The sequence below is a fragment of the Procambarus clarkii genome, chromosome 25 (genome assembly GCF_040958095.1).
Source record: "Procambarus clarkii isolate CNS0578487 chromosome 25, FALCON_Pclarkii_2.0, whole genome shotgun sequence".
Classification (NCBI taxonomy): Eukaryota; Metazoa; Arthropoda; class Malacostraca; order Decapoda; family Cambaridae; genus Procambarus; species Procambarus clarkii.
The window spans coordinates 7,319,251-7,341,741 of NC_091174.1; the positions used below are offsets into that span (position 1 = coordinate 7,319,251).

Sequence of the window (22,491 nt, forward strand, 5' to 3'; positions counted from 1 at the left end):
TTGCGAGATGTGAAGCAGAGATCAGCTGGCACAACCTCGAAGATGGCTGCGTTGCTTCGATCCCGCAGTTTTCACAGGATTTTTAGTGGTTTTAGGCAATCATGGACTTCAAATGTCCCACGATGCGAAGCTCTCACCCTTCAGAGGCTCCAGACGACGCCGCTACATTCGTCAGTCACGAGGTAGGCCTAGAAATATCTAATATTTTGGGGCATGGAGTCACCGGCATGGAACAATGTTAGGCGTCGTCTGCTGATATTATAAGTATTTTTTATTTTTAAATTGTTAATGACGTTAACAATGTCATTAACATTGGCAAGAGCTCAGACAAGCTCATGAGCTGTACCAGCTCATACACATACACATACACTTGGGTTCACATACTCCATAATTTATAATTTTAATTTACAGTTTTTGCTTTACACAGGTTTAACAGCCTATAAAAATCAAGTGCTGTCTTTTAGCTTGGTCTGTATCTTTAATAGTACAAGTATATATATTTGTATTTTTTTCAGATTGTTGTCAGCACAGAGGCCAGTGGAAAATGTCCGAAGTGGACAAGTACATACAGTAGGAATTGATAAAGCTTTGTTTCGTATTGATACTGAGATACGAAGAACGGGACGAATATTTAAGAAGGATATTGAAGAAATATTTAGAGAAATCAAAGCGCTAAGTATGATTCAAAATTATTAATTTCTGTATTTATATTACTACATTTGGTGCAGTATTTTTGAAGTGCAGTTAATTTTTATATTTTTGTGTGAATATAAATTTTTATTTTACTTTTACGACCTGGTGGGTGGCAATAGCAAGGGAAGGTAAGGTATCTTACCTTGCGGTTACCTTGCAATGATTTCGAGGCTCAACGTCCCCGTGGCCCAGTCCTCGACCAGGCCTCCTTGGTGCTGGACTGGTCAACCAGGCTATTGGACGCGGCTGCTCGCAGCCTGATGTATGAATCACAGCCAGGTTATAGTACATACATACAAGATCAGTTATCATTATCCCAATTCCTATTCTCATTAGGTGTTGAACCTGGCCTTGGACCCGGCTTGGGGAGTTAAAGAACTCCCAGAATCCCATGAAGCAGGTTTCATGGTGGGGATGCTTTAGTCTGAAGATAAAAGGACAAGTAAAAGAGGGCTTTAGCTTTTAATCCTCAAAATATGGTTATCTGTTGATCTGAGTCATTGCAGTGATTAATGCCTGGCTTTCTAAGCATTCAGTTGTGTTATACCCATTGATCTAGCAAACTGAAATTGATAAAAAAAAAAGATCAAATTAGTAATAATTTATGGTCCCAAATTAAAGCCAAATGATTTTAATTATAGGCATCTAAATATCTGCTAAATTAATCATCTAATCTGGTCTCAAATTTTTTTTTTTTAATAAATTGTAGTCCCTATATCTATATCTAGTCCATATATGTTTAATAAATAAAAAATAGAATACATCATTATAGTCTACATGTAAGTTGTATTGGAATTCATATAATTTGTTGATTTTTCATTAGATAAGTCATGGGCTTTAATTTGTTTACTTTCAGAATATGCCTCAAGTAATCAAAGCCTGCTCTTGCTTCGATGTTGTGGAAGTCTAGTACCTGAAGAACTACCAGAAGTTCGGAATAAGTTGTTGCAAGAAATTTGGGATACATTACTAGAATTACGTAAGTTTAGATAAAATATGTTTATTAGTTGTGTTTTTACAGTGTGTTAGCATATATTATATATTTTCTAAAAGTTTTTAAAGCTGCTGGATCAAGGTACAGTACTCTTATCTCAATAAGTGTTGAAATAAAAACTAATTTGCAAATTTTTAAAAGACCGGTTTTATCTTTAAACATTGTAATCATGCTCTTATTATTGATTTGTAAAGGTTTTAAATATTGGATCGAGAGAATTGGCCCCTCATACATAGCCCTCACAACTATCACATATTCTCAATTGCAGGAATTCCTCTGGATGTGAGCCATTATAATACCCTTCTTCGGGTTTATCTGGAAAACGAGCACAAATTTTCGCCAACGGAGTTCCTGGCTGATCTTGAGAAAAAAGGCATAGAGCCCAACAGAGTAACCTACCAGCGTCTTATTGCTCGCTATTGCCAGGTAATGTTACCTCTTCAGATGTCACCAGGCTTGGTCTCGGACTTTAGCTATCACATATGTGAATACATCACCAATTACTTACACTAAGAATTAAGGTTGTGTAAATAGGTTGGCAATTGCCTGTAAGAGTAGGTTCCTCATTTATAAGAAAAGTGAGAAGTGGGGAAGATAGTTTCTATTGATTTAACCCTGAGACAGCAGTTATGGAAAAATGGTCGTATAGCCTATGCGAACAAAAATAAAAAACACTCAAATGTATTTTTCATAATAGAATTATTAATTTGAATGCAAAATGTTTAAAAAAAAACATAAAAATAAGTGAATATTTATCTTTTTACTGGTTGAGGTGCTCTGAAAGGTTGTACGGTGACTATGTAGTCACGTGTCTGTCAACACATGATACCGAATTTCCTGACACTGAGGTATGCAACTCATGTGTTCTGCTAGTAGTCAAAACCATATAAACATCAATGGTATGCATATCGTGTAATTATTAGGGAATTTTATGTACTGACAATGCCTGCATTCACCTAGTAACATTTATGACCATAACTGTATTCACAAATTAACGTAAGTATGAAACGATAGCAGGTTTTTTCCATGGGTCAGGGTAAACTCCATTACATCCACATACAACTATTATTATTTGCATCATACATGTAAAACCCAGACAGTAATTGTTTAAATCATCATTTGATGATACCCTCATTACCCTGTGAATCAACATTTGTCGATAACCGCTGCCTGAGCGTTAATAACTAAACCAATTTGAGATTCACTTTTGATCATTTTTTCTAACATCGTTGGATCTTCATACTTAGTCAAGTGAAATTTATGTCCTTGTATACTTCAGTTTTGTACATGCAGTAAATATATTAGGAATATAAAGGTTTAATGTTAGTTTTGATTATTACAGGATGGAGACATTGATGGAGCCACTAAAATTCTAGAGTTTATGAAAGAGAAGCAGTTGCCTGTTGGTGAAAATATTTTCAATACTCTCATTATGGGTCATGCCAGAGCAAAGTAAGTGGTTATTCCAAGCACTTCAGCACCTCTTTAAATTGTTCACTTTTTATCATCCCTTTGTGTATATTTATACCTCAATAAACGTATTTCAATTTTCAATCCAGTCTTTATCTCTAGGTGAGGTTGATACACACATTCTCTATTTTAATTATGTACTGCACTCTAAATTTAATGTTTATGTAATGCTTCCACATTTAACACAAATATTTATCTTCATTCTCTCGAGCACATGAAGCATTCACCTTGTTGACCATTCTGTGAACCCTAGTACATGCAATATTATGGCTTATCCTAATTAATGGCTTTGCCATAATTATGATTGGTGCTTGTGTTCCAGGCACTATTTTATCACTATAAATTTCAAGTTCTGAAATTTCAAGTTCATTTGTGTGTGTTCTTGTGTTGCAGTGACATGGAAAGTGCACACAAGGTATTGGATGTAATGAAAGGCTCTGGTTTGGAACCCAGCACAGACACCTATACAATGTTACTTGTGAGCTATGCTGAACATGGGAATATTGAGGGTCTTCAGTCAGCTCTAGCAGAATGTGAATTGGCCGAGCTTCACCTCCATGATCGGGAACTTATGGAAATCATTTTAGCCCTAGCAATCAAAGGGCACCAACAGCATGTTCCAATGGTTTGTATCATGTATACATTCTATTTCATTGTCACTTGCTGCAAAATTGAAATCTGGGAAGAGTTATGAATAGGTGTTGGGTAATATAAAAAAGGTTCATTGGGAGTAAAGACTTTACATAACACTGCTAATTTTACTTTGCTGTAGACAAATATATATATATCCTTCAACAAAGATAACTCTTACTAACAAAGATATAACATTGCAGATAATAGAGAAGCTTCAGAAAGTAGCAGGCTACCAGCAAGATGTTATGAACCTTGTTTATCGACTGTTGAATGCAGGATGCCATGAGGTAGCGTACAAGATGTTCTCCACAATGAAAAGTCCGCAGAATGCAGAAGGAGAATCAAACCCAGTTGGGTTTTTCTTCATCAAACATATTGTGAAATGTGGCTTGGTATGTGCACCATAATTTATATAATTTGTGTCGAGAGTCCAATGGAGGGGGACCTGTCTTATCATTTACATAAATATTCCGTGTTGGTGTTGTGCACGGTATTACTTAAAGCCTTATGTGAGTTTTGAGAGTTGGAAGCACTGAGTATTTAGCCAACATCTTTGTGATTTTTGTTTTCTTTTCTAAACATTAATGTTTTATCATTATTTCTGTGGTCGAGAGAAAATATAATTTTCTCCATGGCTTTTGCCAGGTTCATTTCTATATACATAACTAGTAATGATTCTGTTTTTGTTTTTCTTTATATGAACATTCCAAGCTCCTTATGTGAAGATTTGTCAAAATATGCATTGCTTTCGTTTGTGTATTTCCTCATGAACACATTTCTGAGAGGTTTCCATGACTTCCTGCCATACGTGTTACTGTCATACACATAGTTACAGATTATTTATAGATGATTTGTATTTATTAAATCTATTTAAATTATTTATACATGCATCTCATAGTGATCCATGGCTTAATTTATTTACTTACACATGCCTTTTATTTACTTTCAGTATGTGCAGTGAAAGAGCTGCTTATGGAAATTGTCTTGTGTATATTGTAGGAAAGAATGGTAATTGCATATTTTATTATTTCACAGCCTACATCAATAGCAGTGCAGTACTGCCAAGAAATTAAGAAAAATGGTCAAAATATGTTTGCTTTGGAGACGGCTCTCGGTGCTGCTCTATCAAATGGCCTTCCTGAAGCAGCTATGTTCATATTAAGAGTGATGAATGAGGATGGAGTTCAGTTAAGGACACATTACTTCTGGCCTATCATCTTGCACTATGCCAAACATGGCAAAATTGAGAGTGAGTATTTTTAATGCTTTTGTACCTTTCTATTAGTCTTAACCCTCAACATGTGATCTTTGTTGTTTGTTGATCTGGGCTACTGGTAATTGTCATTTAAAAATTTATGTTATTATTGCCCTGGGATGTTTACTAATCTCTACCAATTTCTTTTACCATTGAATCTTTGCAATATAGTTATAATACTTATGGATGTAATTGCATTACTGTAATTGCTTAATATGTGAATGAGGTTCATGTACTAGTAGCCTGCACACAGGTCATGTATTGATTGCCTAGATGACATAATAATCAAATTGGTGTGCATGTTGATGTTGCTCTATAGTGCTAACAATCTTGCACTCTTTCTTCATATAAGACCAATTGTCTTTTTGTGACATGTGAATGAGAAATTGGAATAGTGATGATGGGAATCAAAGCTCAGATAATTCTAATATTACTGCAAGCATGCTATGTACCATTTGTGGAACTTAACATTCCTTGATGTAATTTGTTTCAGAGCTTTATGACACTGTGAAGGAGATGGTTACCTTTGAGGTTCCCTTGACGTTTGAAACTTTTAAACATTATGTGATACCAGCAGCCTTGTGTCATCAGGATCTAGATAGTGTGATTAGAGCACTAAAAGATGCAGGGATGCCTTTTGCAGCAATAATTAGTGGGTGTGTTGCCTACCTTCTTGAAAAGAAAGATATAGCAGCTGCAGCTAATTTAGGTAAGCATAGATAAAAAATAGGCCAAATTTTATAGCTATGTAATGTGTAAATTGATTCATGGCATTATTGTGTTTTCTTTTTTAAAACCCTGTATATTTAGAACACTGTTCAAAGTATGTTCAAACTAGAAGGTAGTGTGTTATTGAATACCGAGATACATTTAGGTATCATTGAATTTAATACGAGAAATATATGCTATAAATTGCTTGTCTTGATGAACTTTTAAAATATATATTTAAGATTGTATATAGGGGTAAGATGACCATATGTCTGCCTGTATGTTCATGCACAGTACCTGTAAGGTAGATATAGAGCTGAGAACACTTAATAGAATGATGGGGTGAAGTGTCATGTTGCCTGATGCATATTGTCCCTACCTAGTAATTGAAAAGCATTCTCATATGTAAGGATTAGTTAAAGCTAGCTCCATCTTGGTGATGTGAACTTTGCTAATCATGTTAAATGCCAGTTGATACTTTTTTTTTTTTTAATCCAGTGTTGTCTTATTGATACATCTTTGGGGGCAAGAATAAATACAGTGCTTACCTTTTAATGACTATAGGAGTGTGAGATCTGGCTCTTTAAGCCATGTCTCCTAGTCTTTTATTCTGCTGTGTTCATTATATCTCTTGACATTGCAGTTCTGTATCATATTTTTCCTGTTCCCAGTACCCTATTTTAACTAGGCTGTCCTCTCTCATCTTGTCAAGTTCCCTCAGAATCTTCAATGTTGCGATCATATCCATTCTGCTTCTTCTCTTTACGGCTGTGAGGTTCAGTGCCCTTAATCTGCCCTCATATTTGAGCCCCTTATTTCGGGGGCTAGTCCAATGGGAATTTCCGTATTTTTCTCAGAAAACTTGAGAAAGTAAAGAGGTTTGTAACTTGGAACAGAATTGAGGGGGTTTGGCTATGAGAACAGGTTAAAAACACTTGCATCACAACCGGTAGTTTATTAGTGAGAGCGTATATAGCCGATAGTCAACAGTTGTGCTCGGCATGACTTGATATTGAGAAATGGCATTTATATGAATCTTAAGACATGTTCTTGCTTTGTTTATAGCTATAATTCCTGTTAAACATCAAGATGATCTGATTTTGATCTACCATACAGGGCTTTGTAATCACCGGATGTAGCATTGTAAGTTATTTCAATGTTGTATAAATACCATTACAGTACTGTACTTCTCTTCATCAGTATCCAGGTACCGCTTCCGCTTGACGCCTGCTCTTCGTCGTGACCTGGTTGATGCTTATATTGAAGTAGGTGACTCGATGGCAACAGCTATAGTTCTTGGCTACATGCTGCAGTACAATCAAGAAACAGGTAAATGAGGCATTACACATAAGTGTTGATTTAGAAAACAAATGAGTAGTTTTATTTGATTGTGGGATGGGTGTGTATTGACATATTGCCACTCTTAAAAAGTTTTGGGAACATTGATGGTTCCATTTGACTGTTATTTAAATATTTCTTATTTAGGAAGTCTTTGTTTAGAACTGTATATGTAGATATAATAATTTTATAATACATTGTGTTGGGGGACAGGCAGCCAGTATATACGTACAGTACATGTTAGGCTTGTATCGAGGTCCTTCCCAGGGTTGAATTACTGACCCTCCCCAGGATGTAACCCCACAATATCCCTGAAAAAAAAAGAGCCAATTAACTTTCGGGTACCTATTAACTGCTAGGTGGACAGGGGCATGAGGCGATAGGAAACGCGTCCAACCATTCCTGTGCCACTCGGGATTCGAACACAGAGTTCTCAATTGTGAGTCGAACAAACCTGACTGAACTATTGGGACCTTCTGAAATGATATGAAACGGATGTCAAAATATATACGTGAAAAATACAGTACTGGATGGTCAGGTTCCTATCCTGCACATTAAAATCACAATCTAGTTGAGTAAGAAAAAACTTGAAATCAAATACGTGTACAAGTAAATTGCAGGTAATATCTGAAAATGGATGGAATCATTATGATGTAGGATGACATGAAGGTGATGTAGCATAAGCAGGATGAATAAAAGACTGATGATAAGCATGTATTCCAATTTTTTTTATCTTTCCAGTTGGTGAAGCTAAAGAAACAGAAGTTGAAGCTCTCCAGCAGGATATTGCTGGACTGTTTATACTGGATGTAATACAGAGTTCCCATAGGTCTTCATTAGACAATAGAATAAAGCCACTTCTTCAGGTGGGTGTCCTGCTGCAAGATTTTACTGTGTGAAACCCTGTCGGCCTAAACATTATAATTTTGTTCCCTTCCCATTCCCTTTATCGTTAATTCAGATTCATCTTGATTGTATTAATGTGTGGACCAGTCTTTAATATGCTGTGATGGGAGGGAAAGCTAGCGGCTTGGGGAACCTAGTGGGCACAATATACCCAAGTGGTTAGTTCGACGTTAGTTCATTTATTCAACGTCGAATCAGTGTTGACATTGATTCGGTGATGAATTTGTGTTGCTCTTGGATATTGTGCCTACTGTAAAGATTTATCGTTTTTCAAGGCAAGTTTTTGCAAATGTATTTGGAATTGAAGCACTTAGGATAATGCTATCCTGTCTTAGGATAGCATTAACCAAGTTGGACTGCATTTGAATTTAGCAATTTACTGTGTTTTGGGTTGTTAGAGCTAATGATACTTATGAATATTATTTTTAAATTAAGGTATCTTCAACTTCTGTCGACACAGTATTTATAGTTTTGATATCATTTTGCTTTGTTATCAGCCTAATGTTAAAACAATCTTATGTGGCAGCTCAATATTATAGATCTTTCTTTCCTCCATTCCTCCAATTCCTGTAGTTGCCTCTTTCATGTAATATTTCTCCTTTGGTCCTCTTTTATCCCCCCTCCCTCTTCCTTAGTTTTCAGTCCTCGTGTAGCTCATCACAAAATAAGTATTCCATGCTGGTGCTATGTTTTCTAGAACTTGTCTGATGCAGGCTGTGTGTACATTATTGTTTTTCAAGGAGTTTAATGGTATTGCACATTAATTTGGACTGTACATGCAGGCTAGTCATGAATCATGCAGTTTGAGAAGAGATGGGGTAACCTCCTCCTGATATGGCAAGTCTCTCCTCTCTGCCATCCTTCTCTTTCACAGACCTATTTATTGTTTGTTTTTGTTACTCAGTGATTCATCTTGAACCTGTAATTCAGCCTTATTCTGTTTCTTTCAATTAATAGTCCAGGTTTTCATTGATCACTTACATTTTATTGTATCATTTCACTCATTTAATTTCTTTCTCATTTCATCTGCCATGATGGACTGGAAAGATGGACTGTTTGTAATGTGTACAGTCTTAATAATGGGATGTTTTGGTTGGCATCTTCTAGGAAATGGCAAGTCGGAATATGAATATTAGCAAAGACAATGCTGTACTCATCAAGTCCAAACTGGAGCAGCGAATGAATGAAGAAGTGTTAAAGCTTTTGGATAGCTTGTCATCTGAAGATCTCACATTTCAACCTCCACCTCGGGAATTTGTGGGATCACGGGTAAGTTTGATAACACTATTTTTAATATGATTATAATGTCTATAGTGTAGCTACTCGATCACTATGACAAAATCACTGATGCATTAGAAGAAAACAGACTGCAGATGTGATATACATGGACTTTGCAAAGGCATTTGAGGAATGTGACTATGGAGTGATAGCTCACTAAATGAGGTCAGTAGGGTGATGGATATTCAATTTTCTGTTAAACTGAATGCAAAGACTAGCAGTCAACCAAATAAAATAGTTTAAGCACAGTTTAAAGCTCTGTACCTCAGGGCAAAGTCCTTGCACTTTGTTCTATTGTTCACAAATATATTAGAAAGAACTTTCTCAGTGTCAGCATAGTAAATAAATGCGTAAGGAAGTGATATGGTGGAGGCTGACTCTAAACACAGTTCCAAATGTAGATATGATGGAGCTCAATAAGCTACCTGTACATAAGTAGATTCGGAGGTAGGACCAAAGAGCCAAAACTCAACCCCCACAAGCACAACAACTAGATGAGTACTGTTTTCCTTATTCTCATATCAGCTATAACAAAAATAGGAAGTCACAACTTCATAACTTCATTTTATCCTTTACAGATGAAATAAAAATCTGCATGAAAATTACTTCTGTAGAAGACATTGAAAAGTACAGTGTGATATTACTGTAATGAAGTTTTTGATTAGGCAACAGAAAATAATATGATGTTTAACCGTGATAAATTCCGGGTATTTATGTATGGTAAAAACAAAGACCTTAAACAAAATATGGGGTACAAAACACAATCAAATCTGCATATAGTAGGAAAGCAACATGTTCTGAAATTCTGGTAACTTGAAGAAAAAGATGTGACAATTTTTCCTTCTAAAAATATTTGTAATGTTGGTTTAATAGGAGTTCACCAATGTGTATGTGTAGGAAACCATTTAAATTTGTTATTGGGATCAAGTGGGTATCTTCCAGCAATGGCTTGCACCAAAACAATTCGGATAAAAGGGGTGGAGAACCAGATAATCATGTTTCTGAATACCTTGACAGCTAGGAAAATGGAAATGTGGAAAATGAGAAGGTCACACTGTGTATTTATATTTGTAATGCATATATCATCATGATGCAAGATTGTGAACCCTGCTTATGAATTCTTGCAGTAATAAGAACAGATGTCATCAACTGAAATAATCATAAGAAGACAATAATTTTTTATATTACAGTATATAAAATCTTTAATTAAAACAATTTGTGCAATGTGGCATTATCACTGGATGAAAAGTTGTGTGAAAATTTTTAATGCAAGCATTGGTATTTTACGTTTGATACCTTCTGCTAACATTTTCTTTTCTCTAATCGCAATAAAAGGAAACTTCTGTACTGTACTAACATGAAATTGAGAAGGTACTACATTCAACCAAGCTCAGGCCCAGAATTTGTCTTGACAGAAAAGTGATCTCAGGTGTTTTTACAGGGGGACAGGTGCTTCAGTTGTCATTGAACTACATTGGTGGAAAAACTTGAATTAAAGCTTTTTGTATAATTTCAGCCATTCCAGAATGTGGAAGAGCTTGAGCGTCGCCTTGTTGAACTGGAAACCAACAACCTTCCAACAGGAAATATTCTAAGTCAGCTGCTTTTTACTCATATTCGCACTCGGGACACAAAGAAAGCCGAAGAGGTCAAAAAGGTTGGTTTTCTAGATCTGAACAACTTGATTCATAATTTGTATTCAGAGCTTTGAATAAATTGACTTAATTTATTAATTTTCATATTTTGTGCTGTATTGCTTTGTAAATTTAGATACAGTATTATCATGGCGGATAAAAACCTCACTGCCAAAATATCTTCTACAAATAGTTAAATGTTTTCCAAATATATACATATATTCAGTGTTTTGTGTGTATGTGTATATATATATACACATACACCCTAACATTTCTCACATTTATGAAATTCCTAAAAATCCTCAGTTTAAAGTACTGCAATATTTTAATAAAAATTCTGCCTTCACTCAGTTTTTGTTCTTCACGTTCACTCCTTTTTTTTTCGCGTTTATTCGGTTTGGTCTTTTCCTGATGGTTCATTCCGTACTGGTCTTTACAGAAATTGGATGCCGAAGATTTCCCATTTGGCACAGGCCTGTATGTTTTGCTGATTGATATGTATGTAAATGAAGGTCTACTTCCTGAGGCTATAGCAGTTCTTCAAGAACTTGAGCAAAGGGAACCAGAAAGCAAGTTAAAGCCCTTTAAATGTTTACGGCTGGCACACCTTATGGTCCAACACGATAAAGTGGAAGGTTAGTAGAAACAAAATCTGTCTTATTTGTCCATTGCCTGTAAAATATATTCACATAGATACAGTAATGTTAAACAAGTTACATATTAGTCATGCAAGTTAATTAAGTGTGTTGGAAGGGGTAAATTATTTTATCCATATTTTGTATTAAATGACATATTTTGAAATGGGAATATGCATTAGTGGCTTGAGTTATTAGACTTAGGCTAAGTCAACTTTATCCTGTTGGGAATAAATGTTTGTTTTTCTATACTTCTCCCAATATTTTATTACCTGACAATCTCTCAAATGCTTTTATGATTTTGTTTCATAACGTGATAAAAGATTTATTAGTTTATTGTGCAGGATTTGTTTCATAGTGGATACATGATTTGTTTCATACTGGATATTTGCTTGGTTTCATACTGGATATTTGATTTGTTTCATACTAGATTCATAATTTTGTTCAGTTTACTATTTTGTATTTGGGCAGTGTAATCCTCTTCCTTCTCCACCATAATTTTTTGAAGCTAATTTTGACAGATGGCAGTGTTGGTATTGCAGTGCCTAGGTATTATTTATATGAAGGCTGCTTGCTAATTTTGGACATTTATTAGTGGGCTTTAACTTATAATTTAGCATATAATTCAAGCAGGTATAGTGGTAGCACACTTGTCCTGCACCTTGTGAATGATTTTGTTCAACTTTTAACCCTGGACAGAGAGGATTGACTGGGGTGCCAATCCTTAAATGTTCACTGCTATTCACCCAGCAGTAATTGGACACCTAATTTTAACATATTAGCACTTGTGTTCCAGGGAATACTAATTGAATACAGCTTAACATCATGGAGAACATATACTACACACACACAGACACAAACACACACACACAGATAATCTAATAAATATATTCTGGTTCAAAAATCAATGAAACATTTATGCTTAATCCATGAGGAAAAAAATAAAGGGTCCAAAAGTAATTTAACAATACAGTATTAAGTGCTTTTTTTGTAGTAGTAGTAGTAGTAGTAGTAGAAAACACTTCTTGTGCCCAATCATAAATTATTAACCTTTTTACACTACCTACAGTTTTCCCTTCCATTTGTGGCATTATATTTTTTGCTTCTAATTTCAGACGCTCTGAAGTTAATTGAGAATCATGCACAAGAAGGTTATGATGACAGCAAGGAATTGGCAGTGCTGGCAAACTTGAGTAAACGCTTTCTGGATGTACTAGCTGACAAAGGAGATGTCGCTACAGTTCAGCGTTTCTTAGAAACACTCTTACGCAACAAGGTTGTCCAGCCTGGAAGTGTTGTCTTCGGTACTCTCATCAGAGCCCATCTTGCAAAGTTTGTATCAGCTTATGTAGATAATTGTTTGTTTATTTTACCAAGTTAAATAGTGCATTACTTTTAAACCAAAATTTGCATTCAGTTTGAACTCCCAATCATTTTATGGAACTTAGTTGGCCACTAATTACAAACTTATCATTTTTTTGAGTACAATAGAGGTGATAGAAATACTCCTTGGATACTTGAGACATTAATCATTTTATACTAACTGAAAAGACTTTAATAGCACTTAATACATTGGTCTTCCTTCTCCCTAAAAAAAAATTTTTTTGTAGCTTAGCCATCCAGTGTCATATGCATTAACCAATGGGACATAATTGTTAAAGAGTAACGTCTGGCCAAGTTTTTTTTTTTTTTTATCTCTTTGCATGTTAAAAGTGAGGGTTGAACATATCCATGTGCCATGATTATAATAAAAATACACACATGCAAATCTTGAGATTTTATACATATATATATTTATTTATTTATTTATTTATTTATTTATACTATATATAATATATAAAATATGCATGGGATTGTCATAATAAGTTGGCTACAAATGAATAACCAAACCCACACACACAGAAAGAAAGGAATGTATATTTTAAGAGCACTAAATAGGATTTCTTGCTGCAGTGATGATTTGGATGGAGCGCTCAAGGAGTTTGAAAACATCTGCCGGGAGCATCGTGTGACTCCTTACAAGATCGAGTTGACTAAGCGTTGCATTAGTTTGGAGGATGCAGATAAGTAAGTATATAGTGCCATTTTCTAGTACAGTATAAGCTAAAACTAATCAGACTGTTTTCCACTATTTTTCTCATTAAAAAAGATAACCCAGAAATATGGTACAGTAAAAATATCACTGTGTTCAGCTTATATTGATACATTTCCTAACTGGATGCATGGGAAAACCAACCCATCCTGCAAACAAAGATAGTACCAAATATTAACAGTTTTGCCTAAAAACAAATGTCCATGTTTTGTATTATTGGCATTGTAAATGACAACCAAAATCTGAAAGACTAATCATATATCTAATCTAACTTTTCCTAGACCTTAATAAGCAATTCTAGGTCAAACATATGCAATCTTCAGCCTGATTTGGTACATACGGGTAAATGCACTGTAGTATGCCTAGGAAAGGTAAGGTTTGGTGGGTGCCTTCTTTCTCATACCCTCTACAAAATTAATAGTACAAAACACAAACTTGCATAAGGACACAAACAAAATATGGACCGTTGCATACAACAGTCTATATTTTGTACATTTCATCCAGTCACAATAGGTACTTTCACTTTTAGATGACAGGTTGCACCATACCTGTTGTATACTTGCCAGTGATTCCGAGGATCAACATCCCCTATGGCATAATTGTTGGTGGTCTGGTCAACCAGGCTGTTTGATGTGGCTGCTCACAGCCTAACATAAAGTACAGTTTGGTTGACCAGGTATCCTTTGAAGGTGTTTATCAGGTTTTTCTTTTGAACACCGCGGGAAGTTGGCCAGTTATGCCCGATGTGTGTAGTGGGGGAAGAGTTTAAAAGGGTTGGGCTTTTGATGTTAATCGCGTTCTGTTTCTGTGCCTATTGCACCTCTGCTTTTCATTAGGGCTATTTTGCACATTCTGCCATGCCTTCTGGTCTTATGTAGTGGAAATTTGGAATCGGTCCTTTAAATTTTTTCCAGTTGTAAATTATTACATACTACTTCTACCTGTGCTCTAGGAAATAGAGATTAAAACTTTAGAATGGCCTTTGTCAAAACTAGAGCCTTATTGGAGGGGTTTCCTTGTTTCAGTAGTATTAGTGGATAGTGTTAATATAGTGGAGGGATACGACTTGTAATTCAGTGCTCTTAACTAGAACACTTTGGTTTCCCTCAAGAATTGTGGTCCTTTGGACATATCTTTGAAATTGATAATTTCAAATTATTCTGGTGTGCAAACAAGGGAACTTATACAAAAAAAAAAAATGAGATTGGTTAGGGAATATTAAGTGGACAGGAAAATTGTGCAGATTAGCCCTACACTTATGGCTATTAAACAACACATCCTTCAGGTGTGCAAAAAAATACATATTTTAATGTAGAAAAAATACAAGAAAAGTGAATATATTAACACATCTCCTTATTGTCATAGTGGTGGTTGTATGCATTTACCAAGTTGTCTTAAAAGCCAGTTTTGCCACCGCTGTTTTTATTGGTCTAAAAGCACATTTGTGCATTTGCTGTGAAGTTACCTACACACAATATTACACAGTACTGTACTTATTGTATTGTAAATCATAAATATTCTCTAATAATTGAAGGAACTTATTTTGTTCCTGTTCATAAAAAAATAATGCTAGCCTTGATGTTGATAAAGCTTACTTTTTGTTTGTTATTGTTTCAAGTTTGTTCAAGTTATACTGTTTATATATATTATTTTATTCATAAAAAACTTATTGCTTCACAGTTTGTGTTAATTAGGGTTGCCTATAATGCACTGATTATCACTTGCCTAGCAAGGAAGAGGACAGGATTTGAATCCTGGGTATGATGGGACGATTGTGTGCTGCTAACTTTGTTCACCAGAGGGATACAATATTGGTGGATTGTGTTTTTAGGAAGACAGCTAGTTTAAATAGCTAACTTTAGGCCTGAATCCACACACATAAAAATGTGCTGCATACTTGCAGGAAAGTTTGCGCAAAATACTCAACTTGAAGTGATTAAGAGCATTTAAGAGATGTATGTAAAGAATATGTATACACACAGTTAGTGAAAGTGGGTCTTTCTTACCAAATTTTCTTTGGTATCTATCTTCTCCAGGGTGGGCTTTGAAAAACGGTTTCCAATTATTTCTCATTACGCAAGGTATGTATTCCCAAGACTTGTCTGATTCTGATTAACTAACTGGAGGCTGCCTTCATTATAGTATATCTATATAATGAGAAGCTATAGCATTCTCATTGGGGGGCCTTAGTGTCTATAAGTGTTAATAACATAACACATGTAATATATATAACATAGTGTTATTGCTGGATCTTTTTGCCAGAAAGGGTTTTTTGGGTTTTGCCTCGTGTAGTAGGTAAAGCACTAAAGGTTTGTATTTGGTAACAGTATGAGGGGGCTCCATGTGTGTTCAATTTGGTTCTTGGTTTGTGCTAAAATTTGTGAGGGAGCAATGTTATTTATAAGAACACATTTCTTTCAGTGACCTTTTTTTTTTCTTCTTCTTTTTAATTAAAGGTTACAAAAATGATATAGTGCCCCAAGCACATATTTAAATAATCAACTGTATATATATATCTTATGTATTTATATAACTAATATATTGTTTCAGTTTAATCCATTGAAAGGTGTAGGTGGTGGTGCTTGCATAGATGATATATCCTCACTTTAGCACTGTGAATAATCCTTTGGGTTTAACATAGTTAGTGACCCAGATTTTAGCATATTATTATTATTCGCTGTTTATGGGAAATAGACTGGAGGAAAACAAAACGCTTCTCCGGAATGAGGATATGCAAATCAGGACAAATGATTTCCAATGTATATACTGTATATGTAGTAATTTTTATTGGTAGGGGTGGTAATGGAAGTGGTTCTGTGTAAGTGGAAGAGTGCAAGAAATAGATTTTTCGTACATATGAAGATAACAAAGCGAGAGGTAATTTTTATGGTGTGTATATATATATATATTAATTATTAAATATTCAGTATATATATTTTTTATAGATTGCAGAAAATCATGGACTTGAGTATTGAAATCCATGGAGACCTGAATAGCTTGTATGACATGGTATTTGCCTTCATTGAATGTGGGCGCATCAAACAAGCAAAAAAGCTCCTAGAGGTTAGTTGAAAGTTTGTTTTAAACTAAAATCAGAATACATTGTTCGTGTATTCATATGTAGGCAGATGTATTAATGTAGCCCAATAGAATACATTATTATTTTTGTATGTTAGCTGTACTATATTCTCAGGTGTTTGTGGGGTCATACAGTGAAATACTTCTGTGGTCTGCCAGTGTAATATACATCTTAACATAGTACACCTTCATCACTGCTTCTGGTGCATATGGTCTAGTAACCTCCCACGTAGTGGGTCCTGTTCGTATGATCTAGTAACACCTCCCACACAAAGCTTCCGATGCACACACCTCTTGTCCTTTTCTTAATAACAATTCTTTTGTTTGCCACATCTGCTCTCTGTTTTCATGATATGCCATGTGCATTCTTCATTATTTTCTCTTTAGGCATGCATTTCTAAACACTATTGGTTTTCACTTTCCAGTATCCAGTTAGCATTTATATTTTATAAAATCTTCCCTAAAAACCTCATTCAGTTTTACTGTACAACTCTCCTTACATACTGAATGACCAAAGGTTCCCATTGCCTGGCCCAAGATCTAAATATTGGTCACAGCAATACTCAAAATGCTCTCCCTTCGTACCAAAAACTTCTTAATGCCTATTTCTGCTACGTTGTATACAATCTCCAGATCAATCAAAAAAATCTCAAATTTTTTTTCAATGATGTGTATAAAGAAAGCTGATTATGGCTTATATTTTATTTAACCCTCCAATATTCCTTGCATATAAGAAATGTGTTAATTGTATTGGCTAAAAAATCATTATCATAGAGTGCTGCTGTGGATGATTTGCCTGAGTGTTGTACTGCAGTTCTCTGTGATGCTAGTCAGCCTGGAAGGTATTATTCATAGCTGCGTGGCATTTTGATGAACTATCTTTTCCTGTATGGTTCACATTTTTTTTGTGGCAAATTTTCCCCTTCCCTATGAAAGTGGGAAATGGTGTAATAAGGATGATTTCTTAGTCGTTGCACTGTTATTTTGAAGCATCAAATATATGACTGTACTGTTACAAATATTTTTCCATGAATGTGATGTGCAAACCTTGTATTTCAGACTCCTGGTTTACGAGCCTTTAACATAAAGTTGGACAATCAGTGCAAGAGATACCTGGAGAATAACAGAATAGAAGAGCTAGAGCATTTGGTGAATAGCACTCGGGATGTCTTTGATTTGGACAGACATATGATGTACATGCATCTATTGACAGCTTATAGTGAGTACAAATTTTAATGTGAAAATAATTTATAGATTGAATGATGAGGTAAAAAATATTTGGTCCATGTTTGATAAATACTATTGAATTATATTAGTAATTTTAACATTCCTGAACAGTTTGAAGTGCTTTCATGCAATATTAAGATTGTAAAACAAGTCATTTTGTCTTCTATTCTTATATATAATTGTATTTATTAAAATGTTAATGGTATCCACAATATTATTTAGATAGGCGTTTGAAATGTCTGAAAGTATGTTGAATGCAGTTTATTGCTTAATCTTAATAAATAAAACATCTGAGAATTATGATTAGTAGAGATTTAAGCAAAAAAAAAAAGGGTTGTAGAAATTGTTTGACAATGTAAAAATATTTGACATAAGCCAAATAGGATACTGACATTCATACATTGAAGCATTAGTAATGTGATATCTACTGTTAATCTTTAGCTGTATCTTGAGTTATGCAGCTCAGTTTTGTTCATTGTACTATAGAAGAGGTACAAATTCATTGAAAAGTAGGTAGACATAGATGACAAAGTTAATCCCAAGAATTTGAAACTTGTCTATATTATGAAGAGATTAAGAGGACTTTATTTATTTGCTCTAGTAATGCAAAAAAAAGCATGGAGGTGGGGGGGACATGATTGAAGTATATAAATGGACATAACAGAATGCTAAATATACAGACAAAATATAACACTAAACAGTGTATACAAATTGTTTAAGTTTAGATTAAGAAAAGACCTCGGTAAATACTGGTTTTGAAATTAGGATTTGGAACAAATTCAGAGTAATACAATAACTGTGAGATTGCTGGATTGTCTCAAGCGTTGGTTGGTTAGATATGCATATTGGTTGGATATAATTAGAAGCTGTCTAGGGGTCAAAGGGCTTTCTGCAGTTTTCTTTATTCTTAAGTTCTTAATCAAAGACTTGTTTAAGTCAATTTACACAACCTGTCTTAAGCCAGCATTAGAATATGCATCAACAGTATGGAATCTGCTCTGCATGAAGTATAAAATATAACTTGAAAACGTATAGAGGTTTACAACTAGGGTAGTACTTGTTATGGGGACTTTGAAAGACAGAGAAGCGTTGAAGACTGGGTCAAAAAACTTAATCTAATCTTTAAATTGAAAGGAAACAGTACAGGGAAACACAGGTGGAGATTTTGAAATAAAGTGATTTGTAAACAATGTGAGGAAAGACTCATCCTCAATATGGGTAATCAACACATTGAATGATGATGTCGATGTCACATCGTTCCATACCTACAAAAGCAAATAAATCACACAGAACTAATATCAAAGAGATAAACTAGGTACAAAATGTAAAAAAGGTGACATTTTTGACAAACTTGAAGAACTAGATGTCATTTATATGTGTATGCCATGTGTTATCTGAAAAGCAAGTATATCAAGTTTTTACAGATAAATCAATGTAATCTAAGTATTTTTGTCTTTTTTTTTATTCTAGGACAACAAAATGATTGTGAAAAGGCTTTGGGACTCTGGACATCTATGCAGGAGGAAAATATTCAACCCACCGAGACATTCTTAATAAAACTGGGAGAATTTCTAAAAAATAATGGCCGTGAGGTTCCCTTCATTATTCCAGAATTAAAATCAGAGGCTTCTGAAGAAACTCCTACAGTAGACAACAGCCTAATTACCAGGAACTTCACCCCTGCAGTTAATGCTAAAAATCAGTGAGTTATTTCCACCAAGGATAAGCATTGGAATTTTTGGTTTTGATCTGATTTGTAATGATGTACAGTAGTGCCATTATTAGCATCATTGGTAATTCCCCTTTTCCTACACTTGAATTTACTCGAATGTGAAGTGAAGTGAATTGCACTCACTTCACCAGTCTACTTTCATTCATTCATTCATTCATCATACCCATAACATTGCAGTATGTTCCTCTCAATCTTATTGTTTGTAAACGTTTACACTCCAAATCATGATATTTTAATTTCTCATTCTATTTATTCTCCTAGCACCACAATTGCCTCTCAGATTGTCCATATTTGCTGCTCTAACATATATTTTTAGTTTTTGTGCTACTGTTGTCTCCGTGATGCATACAGACCTCTGGCTCTATTCCTATTATTGTTTTCCTTATCAAAGCTCCAGTAGTTTTCCTTCTCTGACTGTCCTTATTCTCCACTTCAATTGCACAAGTACCTACAGTACTATAGAATCACTTGTACTAGGTAGTTAATCGAATCTACCACTTCCAGCACTTTATTGTACCTATTGTGCCAGCCTTGGTTGCTCACTCAGTACTGAGGCTTTCACACTCGGGAATGTTACCCACAATTTTTTTTAACGGCATCTGTTTACTAGAGCTCTGAGGAAGCTGATGTGAACCCTGTGCAGCTGCGGGACTTTTTGATCTTACGTGGTACTTTAAAATGTATATATACAATGTGCACTGTGCAGACAGTTAGACCAAAATTACATATACTGTATACAGTTTGGGCTGTTAAAGGGTTAAAGATAGTTTATGTTGCTCTCTCCTCCCCAATCTCAAAGTAGTGTTATTTAAATATAATTTTTAAATTTAATAATTATTCATATAAGAACTGCTTTTTTCCCATTCACACCTATTACTAATAGAGTACAGTATATTTTCAATTTTTTATATTTAATTGAATTTTTAAACAATACTGTTAACCCAATACTGTTAACCCATCTGGGAATTTCTTATCATTGATGGCATGATCACTTTAAGAAATTGCTTCAACCCTTTCAAAAACCTTCATGGATCACCTGAGACATTTCACAACAAATTCCACAGGCTAGTTTGCTTGCTAGAAAAAAAAGGAGTCATAATTTTCATCCACAGAAATGTGCAGAACGTTTTAGTAATGTATTTTTACCTTTTCTGGCTCTTTTCTTTTAACTATTCCACTTTTCTGCACTTGCTGAAGCAATTATCCTTTTTCTATTTTAGTGTAATTTAATTATGACATTTTTGAAATTCCAGTCATTACTTATAATGCTTTGCAGATGTTCCAATTTTCAAACGTTTGAAAATTTGAAAAGATTTCGAGGCATTTGAAATGTCAGAAAAAGATTCTACATGAAGCCACTCTCAAGGAACAAGAGTTCCCATAGAGTGCAATGGTGGATAAGGGCAGAGTGTCAACAAATCTTTTTTATAAATATTTGCAGGATAGAGCTGTCTGGTAAGCAGTCAACTATAAGTGATCGCTCAAAATTGATTGAGAGGCTTTTGCAAGATGGTCAATTGGGAGAAGCTTCCAGGATGACCCGTGACATGCTGATAAGTGGCACTCATCCCATTGCAAGAGTTTTAAAGTTCTTGATGATTCAGTTGGCCAAGGCTGGTGATGTAGAGACCATTACATTTTGTACAAAATACCTCAGTGATGTAAGTTTTAGTTGTATTTTATTGTATTATTAATTTGTACTATTTGCCATGTGATTTCTTATATTTATACACATGTTTTGTTACATATTTATTTTAGGTAAAGAAGCCTTGATGCTCTTGATACACTGAAGACGGGAGGGTTGAAAATGTCTATTAACAATTGTATTGAATGTAAAAATTTGAAAAGAATACAAGAAAAGTAATTTTTTAGTAGGTGGCATTAGAATAGATATTGAGATGGAGAGTATGTTGACTTAGTTATACAATTTCTTTTTTGTAAACAAATTTATTTAATTTATTGTCTAAATACATCATTTGAACTATGAATTAGTCCAGTTAAGAATTAAAAATAAGAAGAAACTTTGTGTCCAGACAATTGCCTTGCCCTGACATGAAGGAAAGAATCCTTGGCACACATGGAAGTGATGCGTAAAGACAACCAAGTCCAGTAGGCTGGTCTCCATAAAAGAAAGATATTGTTCATTTAAAATGTAACCCATACATTACTGATGTTTTAATTTTAAGTAATTGTTCAAATGCTAGCAAGTGAAACACTTCAGCATGCATAACATTTGCTGCTTGAAAAGTCAAGCATATTAAGATACGTGTGCCTGCTACCGGAATTTCTTGGGCTGTAACTGACACTTCGGCAGAGTGCAGCATAAGCTTCATGTTCACACTATAAAGTCTTGTGAACATGTTGAAAAAGCCTAGTATGCACATTATGTAATTTGCAAATAGGCCAAATAAATAAAATTTTGATAGCCAAAATGCAGATTATCATATTTAAACAGTCCTTAAAATATGTTGAGCTCCTTGATAAGTCAGTACAGTAGAGTGTAAAATGTTTTGAAAGTTAAAGTACATTGTCTTGTGTAACTTGTTCCATGATAGAATCATTAGTGACTCCCGATGTTTATAGACATAGTTTGTCTAGGTTCTTTTGCATTTGTATTGGCATTATTTTCGATATCCTGCGATGCAAACGTTACTAAATATTCTTCCTGGCTTGGCGCTATGTTTTGATAATTAAGTCTTGTGTACCTTCCTGCTGTGTCAAGTAAAATAGTGATAAAGTACTGAAGAAGTAAATGCAAAGGAAAGTTTTCCCACATGATGCATGTGAATAATTACAATAGGAAACAAAGTTTAGCTGA

At 34.7% G+C, this 22,491-nt stretch overlaps 1 protein-coding gene across 1 annotated transcript in view; it reads left to right on the forward strand.

The window, feature by feature from the left end:
• The window catches only part of bsf (bicoid stability factor), a 29,218-nt gene continuing 6,727 nt past the window's right edge, over positions 1 to 22,491 (forward strand). Inside the window, exons 1-20 of the mRNA XM_045739443.2 lie at positions 1 to 182; positions 516 to 676; positions 1,550 to 1,672; positions 1,956 to 2,113; positions 3,030 to 3,139; positions 3,551 to 3,782; positions 3,991 to 4,182; positions 4,826 to 5,039; positions 5,539 to 5,754; positions 6,954 to 7,082; positions 7,833 to 7,957; positions 9,105 to 9,266; positions 10,792 to 10,932; positions 11,349 to 11,544; positions 12,660 to 12,876; positions 13,498 to 13,611; positions 16,582 to 16,699; positions 17,774 to 17,933; positions 19,412 to 19,643; positions 21,115 to 21,334. Coding sequence (XP_045595399.2) covers positions 43 to 182; positions 516 to 676; positions 1,550 to 1,672; positions 1,956 to 2,113; positions 3,030 to 3,139; positions 3,551 to 3,782; positions 3,991 to 4,182; positions 4,826 to 5,039; positions 5,539 to 5,754; positions 6,954 to 7,082; positions 7,833 to 7,957; positions 9,105 to 9,266; positions 10,792 to 10,932; positions 11,349 to 11,544; positions 12,660 to 12,876; positions 13,498 to 13,611; positions 16,582 to 16,699; positions 17,774 to 17,933; positions 19,412 to 19,643; positions 21,115 to 21,334 — 3,360 coding nt within the window. The 5' untranslated portion in view covers positions 1 to 42. The remainder of the gene's footprint in view (positions 183 to 515; positions 677 to 1,549; positions 1,673 to 1,955; positions 2,114 to 3,029; positions 3,140 to 3,550; positions 3,783 to 3,990; positions 4,183 to 4,825; positions 5,040 to 5,538; positions 5,755 to 6,953; positions 7,083 to 7,832; positions 7,958 to 9,104; positions 9,267 to 10,791; positions 10,933 to 11,348; positions 11,545 to 12,659; positions 12,877 to 13,497; positions 13,612 to 16,581; positions 16,700 to 17,773; positions 17,934 to 19,411; positions 19,644 to 21,114; positions 21,335 to 22,491) is intronic.